Source organism: Salvelinus namaycush, chromosome 20, assembly GCF_016432855.1.
Source record: "Salvelinus namaycush isolate Seneca chromosome 20, SaNama_1.0, whole genome shotgun sequence".
NCBI lineage: Eukaryota > Metazoa > Chordata > Actinopteri > Salmoniformes > Salmonidae > Salvelinus > Salvelinus namaycush.
In genome coordinates this window covers 14796279-14818528 of record NC_052326.1, presented here as the reverse complement: position 1 = coordinate 14818528, position 22250 = coordinate 14796279, and the positions used below count along the sequence as shown (strand labels likewise).

Here is a 22250-nt window from a genome sequence, read left to right as displayed (position 1 = left end):
TATCTCCATCCTGATTGGAGACTGACAAGCTTCAGATGTAAGTATAGCCATGTTATTTTGCCATTGACATGTCTTTAATCTATCTTTGCATGCTGAAATAGTATAGTAAATAGCGGCTACTTTTTGCATGCTTACATTGTTGGTTTCAACTGTGGTTTCATAATAACAGTGCAGTAAATTGTCTTCTCCCTTTAAAAAGCTTAAGATTTTGCAGAGGATTCTGAAGTTTGACTGACTGAATTGTGTAGATTTCAATGGAACTGTTTAGATTCCATAATTACATCAGTGGGGATTGGGTTAAATATGTGTGGCATGTTTTTTCTATCATCTGATTCGCATGCCCCTCTTCTCCTCATGATGTCTTGGAACGATCTTCAGAGTTGTTTTATTGAGCTCTCTCTGTACACTGCAGTTTATAATTATTTAGTATAAGCGGATGCTAATATTTTGTCTTTATACATTTTATTTTGTCTTTATACATCTCAAGCACCTTGAGGGTGTAATGCCCACTGGAATATGCTACAGTTAATCCGCTTCATCAAACAATTTACTGTATATTTGCCATCAAATTAAGGAACTCTCTCAAAGCGCCTGACTACATTTCCAGAAGCTTTTATGTATGTAGCTACAGTACACGTGTAAGAAAGCCTAAGTAAAGATGGTCTCAGCCCAAGTGCCATGGGTTTTGTCTCACAGCTTGACCTGTTCTGCCCGTTGCTATGCAACACAAAGCCCATCTCGAGGCATTACCTCCGCTCAGCCTCTCCTGGGCTTATAGACATGAGTTGCATTCTCTATGAAAGGTTCAAGAGTCCACCCCCCCACCCCCCGCCTCCATGCATGCAAATAATTTGTTTTGTAGTGGATTTAGGCTTAGTTCTTATCCCCTTTTTGCACTTTTCTCAACTCAACCACCATGTTTCAGAGGTGTTTTTGATTTTCAATATGAGCGCTAGGTTGTTGACTGTCTTTCCTTCATGAATAGACACTTGTTGTATTTGTTGTTACTTTGTCATAGTCCAGTGTGATTTAGTTAGTATTATTTTGAAACACATGGACACATGAATGTATTTGTTGATAATATTAGTATAAAGTGCCAATCATGAAATACATTTCCCCTTGATGAGAGATGGTGAGAGTGATGGAGAGTAATGAGTGGATATGACAACAGTGGTTGAATGATAATGAGAGGAGGATATGTTTGAGTGTCATCTGCTGCATAGTAAATACCCATTTCATTAGCCTAGTACAAAAGGAGGAATGAAAGGAGAGATACAAGATCAGATGGACGTGGGCATTGATTTTCATAAGTATTCATTTCATTATGATCACACAGATTTCTTGTTGTTTATAAGAGGACATACTGTATTGCAAAATCTTTTAAAATGGGCACAGTGTGTCTATGGTTATTTATTTGTTTATCCGTCTTCATAACTAAATTAGAAATAGTTTATATTACAGTGAATTCATTTTTATGACAGCCATCTTTGTGTGTCCTAGGATGTTGCTGAGCCTTCTTTCTGGTTTGATCATGGGAGCGGCTGTCCTCTTTGTTCTTTACCGCTGGGTGATCCCCACGGCTGTGCAGTATCATGGAGGACTGGCACTACTGTGGCATGATGTCATCGTGGAGCGTGCACTGGACACCTTGACCCGGACTTCACGTCCTCAAGTGAGCTCTCTAAACAGATGTATAGTTTAGTCTTTGGTGTTCACCATTGTTACTATAGTATTGTAATTCTTCCAGAGACCTGTCATGAAAGGTATTATGACAGCGTTTCCCTTTGAGAGTTTTCCGAGTGAAATGACAGTGTGTGTGTCATCCCTTTAATGCAAACAACGCAGTTATCACAACATATAAGTTGTAATATGTTTTGTTTTTTTTGGGGGGGGGGGGGGGTTTACCCATGCACTGCTACTGATTTTTGCACGAGTTAATATTAAATCTATATGAGAGGTTATAGACCTACAGTACCAGTCAAAAGTTTGCACACTCTTAGCATTCTCTCAACCAGCTTCATGAGGTAGTCACCTGTAATGAATTTCAATTAACAGGTGTGCCTTGATAAAAGTTTATTTGTGGAATTTCTTTCCTTCTTAATGCATTTGAACCAATCAGTTGTGCTGTGACAAGGTAGGGGTAGTATACAGAAGATAGACATATTTGGTAAAAGACCAAGTCCGTATTATGGCAAGAACAGCTCAAATAAGCAAAGAGAAACGACAGTCCATCATTACTTTAAGGCATGAAGGTCAGTCAATCCAGAAAATTTCAAGAACTTTGAACAGTTCTTCAAGTGTAGTCGCAAAAACCATCAAGTGCTATGAGGAAACTGGCTCTCATGAAGACCGCCACAGGAAAGGAAGACCCAGAGTTACCTCTGCTGCAGAGGATAAGTTGATTAGAGTTAACTGCACCTCAGATTGCTGTCCAAATAAATGCTTTACAGAGTTCAAGTAACAGACACATCTCAACATCAACTGTTCAGAGGAGACTGCGTGAATCAGGCCTTCATGGTTGAATTGCTGCAAAGAAACCACTACTATAGGACACCAATAAGAAGAATAGACTTGCTTGGGCTAAGAAACACGAGCAATGGACATAAGACCAGTGGAAATCTGTCCTTTGGTCTGATGAGTCCAAATTTGAGATATTTGGTTCCAATCACTGTGTCTTGTTGAGACGCAGGGTAGGTTAACAGATGATCTCCGCATGTGTGGTTCCCACCGTGAAGCATGGAGGAGGAAGTGTGATGGTGTGGGGGTGCTTTGCTGGTGACACTGTCGTGATTTATTTAGAATTCAAGGAACACTTAACCAGCATGCCAAGAGTGTGCAAAGCTGTCTTCAAGGCAAAGGGTGGCTACTTTGAAGAAACTAAAATCTAAAATATATTTTAATTTGTTTAATACTTTTTTGGTTACTAACACATGATTCCATGTGTTATTTCATAGTTTCGATGTCTTCACTATTATTCTACAATGTAGAAAATAGTAAAAATAAAGAAAAACCCTTGAATGAGCAGGTGTGTCCAAACTTTTGACTGGTACTGTATGTGTATATATATATATATATATTGTCAAGTGCCGCAAAGAAGGACATAGGCAAATTACAGTTGGCCCAGAACAGAGCAGCACAGCTGGCCCTTAAATGTACACAGAGTGTCACGTTCTGACCATAGTTCTTGTGTGTTGTGCTTGTTTTAATGTTGGTCAGGACGTGAGCTGGGTGGGCATTCTATGTTGTGTGTCTAGTTTGTCTGTTTCTGTGTTCGGCCTAATATGGTTCTCAATCAGAGGCAGCTGTCAATCGTTGTCCCTGATTGAGAATCATATATAGGTGGCTTGTTTTGTGTTGGGGATTTGTGGGTGGTTGTTTCCTGTCTTTGTGTTTTCTATGTACCAGCTAGGACTGTATCGGTTTGCCACATTTGTTATTTTGTATTTGTTTAGTGTTCAGTATTTTCGTAATTAAAATCATGTTGAACACGAGCTACGCTGCGTCTTGGTCCGATCCCTGCTACACCTCCTCTTCTCATGAAGAGAGAGAAGGCTGCCGTTACAGAACCACCCACCAAACTCGGACCAAGCAGCGTAGCAACGGGCAGCAGCGACAGCAGCAGCGATACCAGGAGGAATGGACATGGGAGGAAATTCTGGACGGTAAAGGACCCTGGGCAGAGCCAGAGGAGTGTCGCCGCCCCAAAGCGGAGCTGGAGGCAGCAAAAGCGGAGAGGCGGCATTATGAGGCGCTAGCAAGGCAGAGCGGCTGGAAGCCCGAGAGGCTCACCCAAAAATTTCTTGGGGGGGGGGGGGGGGGGGGGGCTAAAGGGGAGTGTGGCGAAGTCAGGTAGGAGACCTGCGCCAACTTCCCGGGCTTACCGTGGAGAGCGAGAGTACGGGCAGACACCGTGTTGTGCGGAAGAGCGCACGGAGTCTCCTGTACGTGTGCTTAGCCCGGTGCGGTACATTCCAGCTCCACGTATCGGCCGGGCTAGAGTGGGCATTGAGCCAGGTGCCATGAAGCCGGCTCAACACATCTGGTCTCCAGTGCGTCTCCTCGGGCCGGTGTACATGGCACCAGCCTTACGTATGGTGTCTCCGGTTCGCCAGCACAGCCCAGTGCGGGCTATTCCACCACGCCGCACTGGCCTGGCTACGGGGAGCATTAAACCAGGTAAGGTTGGGCAGGCTCGGTGCTTAAGAGCTCCTGTACGCCTTCACGGTCCGGTATATCCGGCGCCACCTTCCCGCCCCAGGCCAGTACCACCAGTGCCTACACCACGCACCAGGCTTCCTGTGCGTCTCCAGAACTCTGTTCCTCCTCCACGCACTCTCCCTATGGTGCGTGTCTCCAGCCCAGTACCTCCAGTGCCGGTACCACGCACCAGGCCTACTGAGCTGCCTGCCTGCCCAGCGCCGTCTGAGCTGCCTGCCTGCCCAGCGCCATCTGAGCCATCCGTCTGCCCAGCGCCGTCTGAGCCATCCGTCTGCCCAGCGCCGTCTGAGCCGTCCGTTTGTCCCGAGCCGTCAGAGCCGCCCGTCTGTCCCGAGCCGTCAGAGCCGCCCGTCTGTCCCGAGCCGTCAGAGCCGCCCGTCAGTCAGGAGCCGCCAGAGCCGCCAGCCAGTCAGGAGCCGCCAGAGCCGCCAGCCAGTCAGGAGCCGCCAGAGCCGCCAGCCAGTCAGGAGCCGCCAGAGCCGCCAGCCAGTCAGGAGCCGCCAGAGCCGCCAGCCAGTCAGGAGCCGCCAGAGCCGCCAGCCAGTCAGGAGCCGCCAGAGCCGCCAGCCAGTCAGGAGCCGCCAGAGCCGCCAGCCAGTCAGGAACCGCCAGAGCCGCCAGCCAGTCAGGAACCGCCAGAGCCGCCAGCCAGTCAGGAACCGCCAGAGCCGCCCGCCAGTCATGAGCCGCCCGCCAATCATGAGCCGCCCTCCAGTCATGAGCCGCCCTCCAGTCATGAGCCGCCCTCCAGTCATGAGCTGCCCTCCAGTCATGAGCCGCCCTCCAGTCATGAGCCGCCCTCCAGTCATGAGCCGCCCTCCAGTCATGAGCTGCCCTCCAGTCATGAGCTGCCATTCAGTCCGGAGCTACCTCTCTGTCCTGAGCTACCTCTCTGTCCTGAGCTACCTCTCTGTCCTGAGCTACCTCTCTGTCCTGAGCTACCTCTCTGTCCTGAGCTACCTCTCTGTCCTGAGCTACCTCTCTGTCCTGAGCTGTCTCCTCAATCTAGGGGGGACCTTTGTGAAGGTTCCTAGACCAGGGTCGGGGGCGAGGGTCGCCACTCAAAGGACGCTAAGGAGGGGGACAAAGACAATGGTGGAGTGGTGTCCTCGTCCAGCGCCGGAGCCGCCACCGCGGACAGATGCCCACCCAGACCCTCCCCTTGAGTTTTAGGGGGTGCGTTCGGAGTCCGCACCTCAGAAGGGGGTACTGTCACGTTCTGACCATAGTTCTTGTGTGTTGTGCTTGTTTTAGTGTTGGTCAGGACGTGAGCTGGGTGGGCATTCTATGTTGTGTGTCTAGTTTGTCTGTTTCTGTGTTCGGCCTAATATGGTTCTCAATCAGAGGCAGCTGTCAATCGTTGTCCCTGATTGAGAATCATATATAGGTGGCTTGTTTTGTGTTGGGGATTTGTGGGTGGTTGTTTCCTGTCTTTGTGTTTCTATGCACCAGCTAGGACTGTATCGGTTTGCCACATTTGTTATTTTGTATTTGTTTAGTGTTCAGTATTTTCGTAATTAAAATCATGTTGAACACGAGCTACGCTGCGTCTTGGTCCGATCCCTGCTACACCTCCTCTTCTCATGAAGAGAGGGAAGGCTGCCGTTACACAGAGGGCTGATATCAAGAACATGCATGTCAATCTCTCCTGGCTCAAAGTAGACGAGAGATTAACTGCATCACTACTTGTCTTTGTCAGAAGTATTGACTTGTTGAAAGCACCCAACTGTCTGTTCAAACATCTAACAAACAGCTCAGACACCCATACATGCCCCATAAGACATGCCACCTGGGGTCTCTTCACAGTCCCTAAGTCCAGAACAGAGGCTGGGAAACGTACTGTACTATAGAGCCATAATTACATGTCACTCTCTTCCACATCAGGTTACTGAAGCTGACAGTAAATTCAGATTTTAAGAAATTATAAAACATAGCGGACTGTGAAGAGACACGCGCACACACCCATTGCCACGCATGCACACACACACACCCACACATTGTATTTGTGATATTGTATTGTTGTAATGTTGTACATGTTATATTGTACATTTGTTATGGTGGACCAGTGTAAATGTGTATAGTGCACAATGTATTGTGTGATGTGTTGTTTTATTTATGATGTAGAGTAGACTATCGTTTTGTTGTGATGTGTCATTTTATTCCTGTTTGGACGCCAGGAAGAGAAGCAGCTGCCTTGGCAGCAGCTAATTTGGATCCTAATAAAATAGTAAATACTAAATGTAATGTAGGCATCATCATAGGTATAATACCATCCGTAATTTTTCCCTCTGAAATATCTAGCGTATTCTGAAGGCAGTGCAGAGGAAAGCCACTGTAGGAGACCCCCAGAGTGTGATCACAGCCATCGACCACTTCTGCAGACATAGAGAATGGGCCATGAATGTGGGGGATGAGAAAGGTACTCTACATGTGCTTTGAATGGGTTATTAATAATAATAATAAATGCCATTTAGCAGACACTTTTATCCAAAGCGACTTAGTCATGTGTGCATACATTTTATAATCGGGTGGCCTCAGATAACCAGCTAAATGAGAATAAAAGTCTTTAATTGATCTTTATCCTATCATCAGTCTGCCTGGTATTTAAAACCTAAATAATAAATATACAGTGGGGAGAACAAGTATTTGATACACTGCCAATTTTGCAGGTTTTCCTACTTACAAAGCATGTAGAGGTCTGTAATTTTTATCATAGGTACACTTCAACTGTGAGAGACGGAATCTAAAACAAAAATCCAGAAAATCACATTGTATGATTTTAATGTGCATTTTATTGCATGACATAAGCATTTGATCACCTACCAACCAGTAAGAATTCCGGCTCTCACAGACCTGTTAGTTTTTCTTTAAGAAGCCCTCCTGTTCTCCACTCATTACCTGTATTAACTGCACCTGTTTGAACTCGTTACCTGTATAAAAGACACCTGTCCACACACTCAATCAAACAGACTCCAACCTCTCCACAATGGCCAAGACCAGAGAGCTTTGTAAGGACATCAGGGATAAAATTGTAGACCTGCACAAGGCTGGGATGGGCTACAGGACAATAGGCAAGCAGCTTGGTGAGAAGGCAACAACTGTTGGTGCAATTATTAGAAAATGGAAGAAGTTCAAGATGACGGTCAATCACCCTCAGTCTGGGGCTCCATGCAAGATCTCACCTCGTGGGGCATCAATGATCATGAGGAAGGTGAGGGATCAGCCCAGAACTACACGGCAGGACCTGGTCAATGACCTGAAGAGAGCTGGGACCACAGTCTCAAAGAAAACCATTAGTAACACACTACGCCGTCATGGATTAAAATCCTGCAGCGCAGGCAAGGTCCCCCTGCTCAAGCCAGCGCATGTCCAGGCCTGTCTGAAGTTTGCCAATGACCATCTGGATGATCCAGAGGAGGAATGGGAGAAGGTCATGTGGTCTGATGAGACAAAAATAGAGCTTTTTGGTCTAAACTCCACTCGCCATGTTTGGAGGAAGAAGAAGGATGAGTACAACCCCAAGAACACCATCCCAACCGTGAAGCATGGAGGTGGAAACATCATTCTTTGGGGATGCTTTTCTGCAAATGGGACAGGACGACTGCACCGTATTGAGGGGAGGATGGATGGGGCCATGTATCGCGAGATCTTGGCCAACAACCTCCTTCCCTCAGTAAGAGCATTGAAGATAGGTCGTGGCTGAGTCTTCCAGCATGACAACGACCCGAAACACACAGCCAGGGCAACTAAGGAGTGGCTCCGTAAGAAGCATCTCAAGGTCCTGGAGTGGCCTAGCCAGTCTCCAGACCTGAACCCAATAGAAAATCTTTGGAGGGAGCTGAAAGTCCGTATTGCCCAGCGACAGCCTCGAAACCTGAAGGATCTGGAGAAGGTCTGTATGGAGGAGTGGGCCAAAATCCCTGCTGCAGTGTGTGCAAACCTGGTCAAGAACTACAGGAAACATATGATCTCTTTAATTGCAAACAAAGGTTTCTGTACCAAATATTAAGTTCTGCTTTTCTGATGTATCAAATACTTATGTCATGCAATAAAATGCAAATGAATTACTTAAAAATCATACAATGTGATTTTCTGGATTTTTGAAAATCCAGAAAATGGATGGAGGTCATTTTGCAGGGCTCTGGCAGTGCTCCTCCTTGCACAAAGGCGGAGGTAGCGGTCCTGCTGCTGGGTTGTTGCCCTCCTACGGCCTCCTCCACGTCTCCTGATGTACTGGCCTGTCTCCTGGTAGCGCCTCCATGCTCTGGACACTACGCTGACAGACACAGCAAACCTTCTTGCCACAGCTCGCATTGATGTGCCATCCTGGATGAGCTGCACTACCTGAGCCACTTGTGTGGGTTGTAGACTCCGTCTCATGCTACCACGAGAGTGAAAGCACCGCCAGCATTCAAAAGTGACCAAAACATCAGCCAGGAAGCATAGGAACTGAGAAGTGGTCTGTGGTCACCACCTGCAGAATCACTCCTTTATTGGGGGTGTCTTGCTAATTGCCTATAATTTCCACCTTTTGTCTATTCCATTTGCACAACAGCATGTGAAATTTATTGTCAATCAGTGTTGCTTCCTAAGTGGACAGTTTGATTTCACAGAAGTGTGATTGACTTGGAGTTACATTGTGTTGTTTAAGTGTTCCCTTTATTTTTTTGAGCAGTGTATATACACACAAACACAGTATATAGTAAATATTTTGTATGTTTATTGGATAGATAGAGGTGAAAGGTAGGGGAGAGTGCTGAAAGAGCAGTCGGATTGAATTAACCCATGTTGCAGCCGTATATACAGGATGTGTTCTTAGACCTCTAGACCACCCCAGGCCACATGTCTGCCTGGTCTTGACTGTGTCCACATCTTTGTGTGTGTGTCTATATTGTGTGTTCATTACAGGCTCCATTCTGGACTCTGTGGTCAATGAAGTGAGTCCAGTCACTGTCTTGGAGTTAGGCACTTACTGTGGCTACTCAACAGTACGCATAGCCCGCCTATTACCCCCTGGAGCCTGTGTCATTACCTTGGAGTTCAACCCAGATTATGCTGCCATTGCTCGTCAAGTCATCAAATGGTCAGGACTGGAAGATAAGGTAAAGGGAGATTAGGATAGATTAATATAATTACATCTGATGATGAACGTGATGTACATTCATGTAAATATGGGTGGGTAGTAGATGTTAAAAGATACGGGTCAGTTGTAACTCAGGAGCTTAGATGAGATCTCATTACTGTTGTCCAGGTGCAGCTAGTGGAGGGAGCCTCAGGAGACTGGATCCCTTGGATGAAGGAGCATTTCGGGGTCCAGGCGTTTGACTTAGTTTTCCTGGACCACTGGAAAGAGCGCTACCTTCCTGACACAAAACTGCTGGAGGTAAGTAAGAGAACTAGTCTGATCATCCTGTGATTATAGTGAAGCATTGATAGTCCTACACTCTTACACCGATATGAATAATCAAAACACAAAACACACGTCATTCTCTCTTTTCTCCCTCTTTCTCCCATTCTTCCAACTCTATCTCTTCCCATCTCCCTCTCTTTCTCCCATTCTTCCAACTCTATCTCTTCCCATCTCCCTCTCTTTCTCCCATTCTTCCAACTCTATCTCTTCCCATCTCCCTCTCTTTCTCCCATCTCTATCTCTTCCCATCTCCCTCTCTTTCCCCCATTCCCCCAACTATATCTCTTCATATATCCCTCTCTCTCTAGGAGTGTGGTCTCATACAGAAAGGCACAGTGCTGCTGGCAGACAATGTAATCTGTCCAGGAACCCCTGACTATCTGGAGTACGTCCGCAACAGCCCTCACTACAACAGCCAGTACTACAGATCCCACCTGGAGTACACCAAAGCAGAGGACGGCTTGGAGAAGTCTGTGTTCTTAGGGTACTAGCCAAACATTGAACCTCTTGTTTTAAAACACTGTAACTCTCTTTGTAATGTATTTTTTGTTTGTTTCTATTCTAAGCGCTGCCTTATATCTGAGTTATGACATACTGTAACTTACTGTGCTAAGCATTTCTTTCCCTGTATAATTTATCTAGAGTAAACCAATATGTCTTTGAAAAGTATTTCTGTGTGTTTTGACTTTGTCACAATGCTATCTAGCTATGCAAATTGTTAAAATGTCAGGTCTTAACAGTTACATTTAGTGCTGTCAGTTTTACCGCCGCCGGATTACGGTAGTGTGATGTCAAACATGGATCTAATACACTAGGTGGCAGTAGTGTGCCTTTTTAGAGATTCCAATCAAACAACTGAAAAGCAGCTTGCAAAGTGGCCCCATCATATCTTCATAGCATGAATAGTCTTCTTTCCGGTGTAGGCAGACAGAAAACGGACTAAAATCTTACACCATATCTAGCAACTGTAAATAATGATTTATGTTTTGTTATGAATCTGTATCAGGTCTACATTTAGTTATTAAAGATTCTGTGAGAAAGGTCTGTTGCACCAAAATCTTTGATTTGATCAAATCAAATGGGTATCAAACAGATCACTAAAATATCACCTTAAGCCGGGTATTAACAGTACTGATTAATGTGACTGATCCTGGAGATGCTATAGAATATGATTTTGTCTATACTGCAGAGAAACAGATGCATCTTTATAATTTGCATGTGATTGTGAATCACTATTGTTTTAGTTGAACATGTTTCAGTTGTTAGAACATGATATTCTACAGGTGTGTATGAGAATGTATTCTCATATCACTGCCTTTCTAATCTCCCCAGCAAAGTGACGGAGTTCCATCATAAAAGGGGGAGGGTACTACATATAGTACAGCTGCATACAAATATAAAGGCTAGTCCACCTAGGGCTTTCTTCACAGCCGGCCGCATGATAATCTCAATCTGTGCCCATTAGTGCACTGAGAGAGAAGAGGGTTCTACACAGAGAGAGGGGCAGTGACATAAACAGAGTGCAAGTGGGAGAGAACTTTAAAGGGATTTGGCAGTGATTTGTAGAATCTCAGTGGCATAATATTGTGCTTTTTCTACTTTTCCGTGATTCAGACGATGCTATACACTAAAGCCTCAAAAGCCAAAATGTTCTATGCTTTTTTGCTAACTAAAACAAATGTTATGTTATTGAAGGATTTGAGTCCATTCCAGTTATTTTTAGAAAATACATATAATATCTGAGATTTTAATGGATTTACTTTTTGCTAAAACAATGAAGAATCTGGCACTGAACATCATCACATATTGAATATGGGAACAGACCTGTTTGGGAGTGTTGGAGTGATGGATGAAATCAAGACTGGTCCAAATGGAATGTTCAGGTAAGCAGTCAATTCTTATATTTATTACACCCATAAACCTCTTTTCAGATTTTAAGTACCTAGGTCACATTTGACTCTTTTATTATATGTGTCATATACATGTTAAGCTTGCTACCCATACTGTGTATTTAACATTTAATCTCTGTGAGGCATATCTCTATTTCAATGCGTTGCATCATTTGTGCAAACTTCAGGCCAGTATCCAACGCAGTTTTTTCATTGTTTGCACAATATTGATATGTTGCATCAAATGATAGAATATGATATATGGTTGGATGATAATCATACAACTAAGATAAAACTCTGTTTTGCAAAAAAACATGAACAGATACAACTTTAATTAAACTTACTTGGTGGAACATCATATTTGTAATTTCAATATCTTTAGTCGGATTTGTCTTAAACCAAATCTTTTACATCATATACCAATTTCCAATAGTGTTATAACTGAATTGGATGACACCGTGAAACTGGATAGACAGTCAAACTGAGCTCTAAATATTTCAGTATATATTTATATTCTTAGCTTCATATCAGGATGAAATTAATCAGGATAAGACTTGTTCTTTGTGTAACACAAATTTGTATCTTGAACATGCCCCTTAATTATATTTCTCACCCCTATGTTTCCCTTATGTTTCATTAAACCTGAATACTATTACAGAACATGAAAAACATTCATAAAACACATATCTGTCCATGTTAGCCTTTGTGCAATATTTATGAGATGTTATCACTATGCTCTTTGCTGCTCTCTTGGCTGTGTTTTACTTGTCCAACCTTTTCCATGAAGATACCCTTTACTTAGAATACTCTTTGCTGTGGGGTTTGAGTGTGACTATGTTTAAGTCTAGAAGCAGTAGATCTTCTCGGACACAGACACATATTTTTATACCCATTTGGAGATTGTGGTGAAGAACTGAAGTGGCATGTCCTATATTGTCCGCTTGAATGATAATGTTTGGTAATATGCCATTGATGCCAAGACATACTGTATAGTAATTTCTGATGTCATAGTAAGAGCGCTTGCAGATCAATTTGTATGATTAACAGTTATTTTATTCACTCAGTGTTAGTCTAAAATTGATGTAACAAAAGCTATAACTGAACTTAAACCAAAGACCAACATGTCCTCATTACTGTTCACAGGTATCAAATGTAGAGGGAGAAGCCTGGTACTTTAACACTGGATACAGGAACCTTTGGTGGCCAGAATCATGATATCACAGTGCCACACATCACAGTTCTGTTGTCGGTTTGGTCCACTGTTTGGATGCCATGTAACAACATTGCTCAGGTTACTGTGGATGGTGTTTCTGGGTCTAAGTCCAGAGTCATGGGCTCAGCAGGGCACACAACCACACTCCATCAAGATCAAGGGGGACATCACCCTGGGTGGCCTGTTTCCAGTGCACTCCCGTGGGCCTGCCGGTGTGCCCTGTGGGGAGATCAAGAGGGAGAAGGGGATCCACCGAATGGAGGCCATGCTGTATGCGCTGGATCAGATCAACAGTGACCCTGACCTCCTGCCTAACATCACCCTGGGGGCCATGGTCCTGGACACCTGCTCCAGAGACACCTACGCTCTGGAGCAGTCACTCACCTTCGTCCAGGCCCTCATCCAGAAGGATAACTCAGACGTGCGCTGCTCCAACAATGAGCCACCCATTATTCGCAAACCAGAGAGGGTGGTGGGAGTAATCGGGGCATCAGGCAGCTCTGTGTCCATCATGGTGGCCAACGTGCTGAGACTCTTTGCGGTGAGACTCCTTCCTGTGCTGTGCATTTTTAGCCCCCCCATACTATAATCCCATGCTGAATTCTCATCTTCACACACTTACATTTTCTTCATCAGAGTTAATATACAGTACCAGTCAAAAGTTTGGACACACCTCCTCATTCAAGGGTTTTTCTTAATTTAAAAAAAAAATTTACACTGTAAAATAGTAGTAACACAAAAAGTGTTAAACAGATCATCAAAATATATTTCAGATGTTTCAAAGTAGCCACCCTTTGTCTTGATGACAGCTTTGCACACCCTCAACCAGCTTCATGAGGTAGTTATCTGGAATGCATTTCAATGAACAGCTGTGCCTTAAAAGTTCAAAGTTCACCATTGTTACTATAGTATTGTGATTCTTCCAGAGACCTGTCATGAAAGGTATTACGACAGCGTTTCCCTTTGAGAGTTTTCAGAGTGAAATGACAGTGTGTGTGTCATCTCTTTAATGCAAACAACGCAGTTATCACAACATGTAAGTTGTAATATGTTGTTTTTTGTGGGGGGGGGGGGGGGGGGGGCTTAGCTTCCACAGTGATTTTACCCATGCAAGTTTGCACACGCCTACTCATTCAAGGGTTTTCTTTCTTTTTACAATTTTCTACATTGTAGAATAATAGTGAAGACACCAAAACTATGAAATAACACATAAGGAATCATGTAGTAACCAAAAAAGTGTTAAACAGATGAAAATATATTTTAGATTTTAGTTTCTTCAAAGTAGCCACCCTTTGTCTTGAAGACAGCTTTGCACACTCTTAGCATTCTCTCAACCAGCTTCATGAGGTAGTCACCTGTAATGAATTTGAATTAACAGGTGTGTCTTGTCAAAAGTTTATTTGTGGAATTTCTTTCCTTCATGCGTTTGAACCAATCAGTTGTGCTGTGACAAGGTAGGGGTAGTATACAGAAGATAGACATATTTGGTAAAAGACAAAGTCCGTATTATGGCAAGAACAGCTCAAATAAGCAAAGAGAAACGACAGTCCATCATTACTTTAATGCAGGGGTGGGCAACTCTAGTCCTCGAGGGCCTGATTGGTGTCACACTTTTTCTCCATCCCTAGCAAACACAGCTGATTAATCAAATTGCATTCTAAACTGAAGATCATGATTAGGTGATTATTGGAGTCAGGTGTGTTAGCTGGGTCTGGGGCAAAACTGTGACACCATTCAGGCCCTCGAGGACTGGAATTGCCCATCCCTGCTTTAAGGCATGAATGTCAGTCAATCTGGAAAATGTCAACAACTTTGAAAGTTTCTTCAAGTGCAGCAAAAACCATCAAGCACAATGATAAAACTGCCTCTCGTGAGGACCGCCACAGGAAAGGAAGACCAAGAGTTACCTCTGCTGCAGAGGATAAGTTCATTAGATTTACCAGCCTCAGAAATCAGCAATTTACTGCACCTCAATGCTGTCATCATGGCAAAGGGTGGCTACTTTGAAGAATCTCAAATATAAAATATATTTTGAATTGTTTATAACTTTTTTGGATACTACATGATTCCATATGTGTTATTTCATAGTTTTTATGTCTTCACTATTATTCAACAATGTAGAAAATAGTAAAAAATAAAGAAAAATACTTGAATGAGTAGGGGTGTCCAAACTTTTGACTGGTCCTGTAGTTTAGAGAACATTTAGAAACAACATTAAGAACATTAAGAAATATTAAGAAACAACAGTACTTCAGAATTTCAGTACTTCAGCATAATGTTTCCACATGGTTCTATTTAAAGTCATGTTCTCATTGTTCCAAGAATGTTAAGAAATAATGTTCTTCTGTGGGAATTTCAGTACTTCAGCATAATGTTTCCTACAGGTTTCTTCATTGTTCTATTTTAAAGTCATGTTCTCAAATTGTTCAGAGAACGTTAAGAAAACTATCCATAAAAAAACACAAGAAAACTTTAATAACGTTCAGAGAACGTTCTAAGAATGTTATATAAAAACATATACATTCCTTTCTCAGCATCAACAAAACTCTGTCTATCCTCTAGTTTGAATAAACTAAAATAAACAGCTTTGCATGCGTAAGAAAACATGGCATGGTAGCTCTATTCTGGTGGTGCACTGGACTAATTCCACAGATAGAGACCAGAAGATTATAGGTTTGAATCTCAATTATGCCGTTTCACAATAAAAAAGAAATGTGTTTGCAGGAAACGTATTATTTCGTTCCCCCAACCAATGTGAAACCAAAAACATATTTTCCCATAACTTCCAAAGAACCAAATGTGCTAAGACAATATTATGGAAAACATATGTGGCTTTTGGACACAAGTGACAAATGACACGTAAAAAAAACACAATATATATTTATATATCTTTCAGACACGTGGTTTTAAGACATGTGAAGTTCCACATGGATTTTCACATGCAATCAAGTTAATCGTAGGATTTGCTGTGATTAATTAAGATTAATTGAAAATTCAGAGTTTGCTCATTGCGCTGTAATTTTAAGATGTAGTTTTTATATAAAAAGCATTAATCAATACTGACGTTTTTGTCCAAAGTAACGGTTAGCAAAATTAGGTAAATTGATATAGTACACGTTCTTAACCTCAATGCCATTGTTGTTTTTAGCTGTATAGATTATGTAAAAGTATATATTTACATTCAGTCCAATAGCAAACACTTTCACATATTTTCACATACACTGAACAAAAATATAAACGCAACATGTAAAGTGTTGGTCCCATGTTTCATGATCTGAAATAAAAGATCCCAGACATTTTTCATACACACAAAAAGCATATTTGTTTAAAACGTTGTACACAAATTTGTTTACATCCCTGTTAGTGAGCATTTCTCCTTTACCAAAATAATCCATCCACCTGACAGGTATGGCATATCAAGAAGCTGAAGCATGATCATTACACAGGTGCATCTTGAGCTGGGGACAATAAAAGCCGCTCTATTATGTGCAATTTTGTCACACAACACAATGCCACAGATGTCTCAAGTTTTGAGGGAATGTGCGATTGGCATACTGACTGTCAACCATAGCTGTTTCCAGATAATTGCATGTTCATTTCTCTATCATAAGCCGCCTCTAAAGTCATTTTAGAGAATTTGGCAGTACGTCCAACCGGTCTCACAACAGCAGACCACGTGTAACTATGCCAGCCCAGGACCTCCACATTCAGCTTCTTCACTATTGGGATCATCTGAGACGAGCCACCTGGACAGCTGAAGAAACTGTGGGTTTGCACAACCAAAGAATTTCTGCACAAACTGTCAGAAACCATCTCAGGAAAGCTCATCTGCGTGCTTGTCATTGTCATCTGCGTGCTTGTCATTGTCACTTTACCTGACTGCAGTTCGGTATCATAACCAACTTCAGTGGGCAAATGCTCACCTTCGATGCACACTGGCACACTGGAGAAGTAGGCTCTTCTCGGATGAATCCCGGTTTCAACTGTACTGGGCAGATGGCTAACAGAATGTGTGGCGTCGTGTGGGCGAGAGGTTTGCTGATGTCAACTTTGTGAACAGAGTGCCCCATGGTGGTGGATTGGGTTGTGGTATGGGCAGGCATAAGCTACGGACAACAAACACAATTGCATTTTATCGATGGCAATTTGAATGCACAGAGATACTGTGACGAGATCCTGAGACCCATTGTCGTGCCGCCATTACCTCATGTTTCAGCATGATAATGTACGGCCCCATGTCGCAAGGATCTGTACACAATTGGCGCAAGTAAGATGGAGCCGAAGAGGATGGCTGCCGTTTCATGGGCTCTTAACCAACTGTGCAATTTTGTTAGTTTTTTCTAATTTTTTGTAATTTATTTTGTACATAATGTTGCTGCTACCGTCTATGACCAAAAAGAGCTTCTGGAAATCAGAACAGAGATTACTAACTTTGAACTGGACAAATAATTAATTTTTAATGAGTCGAAAGAGAGGGATATACTCCAGACACTCGAACAGGCCCTCATCCCCGTTATTCGCAGGAGAAAGAGACGGAAAAGATAGCGCGGAAAGAGATCGGGGTGCCTTGTGAGGATCCGCCAACGAGTGGCTAATCTGCCCTTGCCATCCGAACTACTGGCCAACGCACAATCGCTGGATAATAAATTGGATGAGCTAAAATCATGTATATCCTACCAACGGGTCATAAAAAACTGTAATATCTTATTTTTCACCGAGTCATGGCTGAACAACGACATGATTAACATACAGCTGGTAGGTTACACACTGCATTGGCAGGATAGAACAGCAGCCTCTGGTAAGACAAGGGGTGCGGTCTATGTATATCTGTAAACAACAGCTGCTGCATGATATCTAAGGAAGTCTCAAGGTTTTGCTCGCCTGATGTAGAGTATCTCATGATAAGCTGTAGACCACACCATCTGTATTTTTCGTAGCTGTCTACATACCACAACAGACCGATGCTGTCACTAAGACGCACTCAATGAGCTGTATACTGCCATAACCAAACAGGAAAATACTCATCCAGAGGCAGCGTTCCTAGTGGCCGGGGACTTTAATGCAGGGAAACTTTAATCTGTTTTACCTAATTTCTATCAGCATGTTAAATGTGCAACCGGAAGGGAAAAAAACTCTAGACCACCTTTACTCCCCACAGAGACGCGTACAAAGCTCTCCCTCGCCCTCCATTTGGCAAATATGACCATAATTCTATTCTCCTGATTCCTGCTTACAAGCAAAAATTAAAGCAGGAAGCACCAGTGACTCGGTCAATAAAAAAGGGGTCAGATGAAGCAGATGCTAAGGTACAGGACTGTTTTGTTAGCACAGACTAGAATATGTTCCGGGATTCTTCCAATGGCATTGAGGAGTACATCACATCAGTCACTGGCTTCATCAATAAGTGCATCGATGACGTCGTCCCCACAGTGACTGTACGTACATACCCCAACCAGAAGCCATGGATCACAGACAACATCCGCACTGAGCTAAAGGGTAGAGCTGCCGCTTTCAAGGAGCGGGACTCTAACACGGAAGAAGAAGAAATAATAAGAAATAAGAAATCCCGCTATGCCCTCCGACGAACCATCAAACAGGCAATGTGTCAATACAGGACTAAGATCGAATCATCAAATCAAATTTTATTGGTCACATACACGTGATTAGCAGATGTTATTGCGGGTGTCGCGAAATGTTTCTAGCTCCGACAGTGCAGTAATATCTAACAAGTAATATCTAACAAATTACACAACATATACCCAATACACACAAATCTAAGTAGGAATGAATTAATAAGAATATATACATATGGACGAGCGATGTCAGAGCGGAACGGACTAAGATACAGTAGAATAGTATAGAAAACAGCAGTATATACATATGAGATGAGTAATGCAAGATATGTAAACATTATTAAGTGACTAAGATATCGTAGAATAGTATAGAATACAGTATATACATATGAGATGAGTAATGTAACATATGTAAACATTATTAGTGACTAGTGTTCCATTCCTTAAAGTGGCCAGTGATTCCTAGTCTATGCTTATAGGCAGCAGCCTCTAATGTGCTAGTGATGGCTGTTTAACAGTCTGATGGCCTTGAGATAGAAGCTGTTTTTCAGTCTCTCGGTCCCAGCTTTGATGCACCTGTACTGACCTCGCCACTGTCTGTGTGGGTGGTCCATTTCAGTTTGTCAGTGATGTGTACGCCAAGGAACTTGAAGCTTTTCACCTTCTCCACCTCAGTCCCGTAGATGTAGATAGGGGGGAGCACCCTCTGCTGTTTCCTGAAGTCCCCGATCATCTCCTTTGTTTTGTTGACATTGAGTGAGAGGTTGTTTTCCAGGCACCACACTCCCAGAGCCCTCACCTCCTCCCTGTAGGCTGTCTTGTCATCGTTGGTAATCAAGCCTACTATTGTGTCTGCAAATTTGATGATTTGAGTTGGAGGTGTGCATGGCCACGCAGTCATGGGTGAACAGGGAGTACAGGAGGGGGCTAAGCACGCACCCTTGTGGGGCCCCAGTGTTGAGGATCAGCGGAATGGAGGTGATGTTTCCTACCTTCACCACCTGTCGGTGGCCCGTCAGGAACTCCAGGACCCAGTCGCACAGGATGGGGTTCAGACCCAGGGCCTCTTAATGATGAGCTTGGAGGGTACTATGGTGTTGAACACTGAGCTATAGTCAATAAACAGCATTCTTACGTAGGTATTCCTCTTGTCCAGGTGGGATAGGGCAGTGTGCAGAGTGATGGCGATTGGATAGTCTGTGGATCTATTGGGGCAGTAAGCAAATTGAAGTGAGTCTAGGGTGGCAGGTAAGGTAGAGGTGATATGATCCTTGACTAGTCTATCAAAGCACTTCATGTTGACAGAGGTGAGTGCTACGGGGCGATAGTTATTAAGGTAATTTACCTTTGCCTTCTTGGGCACAGGAACAATGGTGGCCATATTGAAGCATGTGGGGACAGCAGACTGGGATAGGGAGAGATTGAATATGCCCGTAAACACACTAACCAGCTGGTCTGCTCATGCTCTGAGGAAGCGGCTAGGGATGCCGTCTGGGCCGGCAGCCTTGCGAGGGTTAATACGTTTAAAACTTCTTCGGGATTGGTGTCCCTTCCACGGGACGGTTGAGCTAACGTAGGCTAATGTGATTAGCATGTGGTTGTAAGTAACAAGAACATTTCCCAGGACATAGACATATCTAATATTGGCAGAAAGCTTACATTCTTGTTAATATAACTGCACTGTCCAATTTGCAGTAGCTATTACAGTGAAAGAATACCATGCTATTGTTTGAGGAGAGTGCACAACTTTGAACATGAACAGATATTATAAATCAAATTAGGCACATTTGGGCAGTCTTTTTAAAATTTTGAACAGAAATGCAATGGTTCATTGGATCAGTCTAAAACTTTGCACATACACTGATGCCATCTAGTGGCCAAAATCTAAATTGCACCTGGGCTGGAATAATACATTATGGTCTTTCTCTTGTATTTCAAAGATGAAATACAAAAAAATACAAAGAAAACGGTTGGTTTTTTCTTTGTTTTATCTTTTACCAGATCTATTGTGTTATATTCTGCTACATTACATTCACATGTCCATAAACTTCAAAGTGTTTCCTTTCAAATGGTACCAATAATATGCATATCCTTACTTCAGGGCTTGAGCTATAGGCAGTTAGATTTGGGTATGTCATTTGAGGTGAAAATTGAAAAAAAGGGTCGTTTCCTTATCCTTTAGAATTGTTAAATGTTTTACTCACGTTGGCCACGGACAAGGAGAGCCCACAGTCCTTGGTAGCGGGCCACGTCGGTGGCACTGTGTTATCCTCAAAGTGTGCGAAGAATGTGTTTAGCCTGTTCGGAAGCAAGACGTCGGTCTCTGCGACGTGGCTGGTTTTGCTTTTGTAGTCCGTGATTGTCTGTAGTCCCTGCCACATACGTCTCATGTATGAGCCGTTGAATTGTGACTCCATTTTATCTCTATACTGACGTTTAGCTTGTTTGATTACATTGCGTAGTGAATAACTATACTGTTATATTCCGCCATATTACCAGTCGCCTTGCCATGGTTAAATGTGGTGATTCGCGCTTTCAGTTTCGCACGAATGTTACCATCTATCCACTGTTTCTGGTTAGGGTAGGTTTTAATAGTCACAGTGGGTACTACATCTCCTATACACTTCCTTATGAACTCAGTCACCGTATCCGTGTATGCGTCTAGATTATTTTCGCAAGCTACCTGGGACATATCCCAGTCCACGTGATCAAAACAATCCTGAAGAGTGGATTCAGGTTGGTCAGGCCAGTGTTGAATAGTACGAAGCACGGGCACTTCCTGTAAGTTTCTGCCTATAGAACGGGAGGAGAAAGATGGAGTCGTGGTCAGATTTTCCAAAGGGAGGGCGGGGGAGGGCCTTGTAAGCATTCCAGAAGTTTGAATAGCAATGGTTGAGAGTCTTAGTAGCGCGAGAAAGACAGTCAATATTTTGATAGAGCTTCGGCAGCCTAGTCCTCAGATTTGCTTTGTTAAAATCCCCTGCTACAATAAATGCAGCCTCAGGATATGTGGTTTCCATTTTGCATAAAGTCCAGTGAAGTTCTTTGAGGGCCGTCAAAGTTTCGGCCTGAGGTACGATGTAAACGGCCGTGGTGATGATGGAGGAGAATTCTCTTGGGAGATAATATGGTCGGCATTTAATTGTGAGGTATTCTAGGTCGGGTGGACAAAATGACTTGAGTTCCTGTATGTTCCTAGAATTACACCATGAGTCGTTAATCATGAAACACACCCCTCCACCTGTCACGATCGTCTTGAGGACAATGAGTGGACCAAGGCGCAGCATGAAAGAAAGCCATCTTCTTTTAATGAAGAAAAACAAACACTTCCTAAACGAACAAAAAACAAACGATCGTGAAGCTAAAACGAACTAAGTGCACACATGCAACATAGAACATAGACAATTACCCACAATCACCTAAAGCCTATGGCTGCCTTAAATATGGCTCCCAATCAGAGACAACAATAAACAGCTGTCTCTGATTGAGAACCAAACCAGGCAACCATAGACTTTCCTAAACCTCTCTACTGAACACAACCCCATACACTATACAAAACCCCCTAAACAATACACACACCCTAAACTAGACAAAACACACAAACATCCCATGTCACACCCTGACCTAACTAAACTAATAAAGAAAATCAATATAACAGAGGCCAGGGTGTGACACCACCCTTCTGCTTCCCGGAGAAATATTTATTCCTGTCTGAGCGATGTACTGAGAATCCTGCTGGCTTTACCGACTCCGACAGAGTATCCCAAGAGAGCCATGTTTCCGTGAAACAAAGTATGTTACAGGCCCCGATGTCTCTCTGGAAAGAAATCCTTGTTCTAAGCTCATCAACTTTGTAATCCAAAGACTGAACATTGGCGAGTAATATACTCGGAAGCGGTGGGTGGTATGCGCAAACCAGCAGGTCGCCTCGAGTGCCTCTCCACTGC

General features: G+C 43.3%; 2 protein-coding genes across 2 annotated transcripts in view; both read left to right on the top strand.

Annotated features, from left to right (window-relative positions):
* Window positions 1-1501: 1501 nt before the first annotated feature.
* On the top strand, window positions 1502-10177 carry LOC120064891 (catechol O-methyltransferase B-like). Its single transcript, XM_039015481.1, has 5 exons — window positions 1502-1672; window positions 6520-6637; window positions 9127-9320; window positions 9470-9601; window positions 9937-10177. The coding sequence occupies exons 1-5, from the start codon at window positions 1502-1504 to the stop codon at window positions 10117-10119; spliced, it is 798 nt and encodes a 265-aa protein (XP_038871409.1). The 3' UTR covers window positions 10120-10177.
* A 2551-nt stretch (window positions 10178-12728) lies between these two features.
* Window positions 12729-22250, top strand: part of LOC120065601 (metabotropic glutamate receptor 6-like) — a 35630-nt gene continuing 26108 nt past the window's right edge. Inside the window, exon 1 of the mRNA XM_039016662.1 lies at window positions 12729-13271. Coding sequence (XP_038872590.1) covers window positions 12729-13271 — 543 coding nt within the window. The remainder of the gene's footprint in view (window positions 13272-22250) is intronic.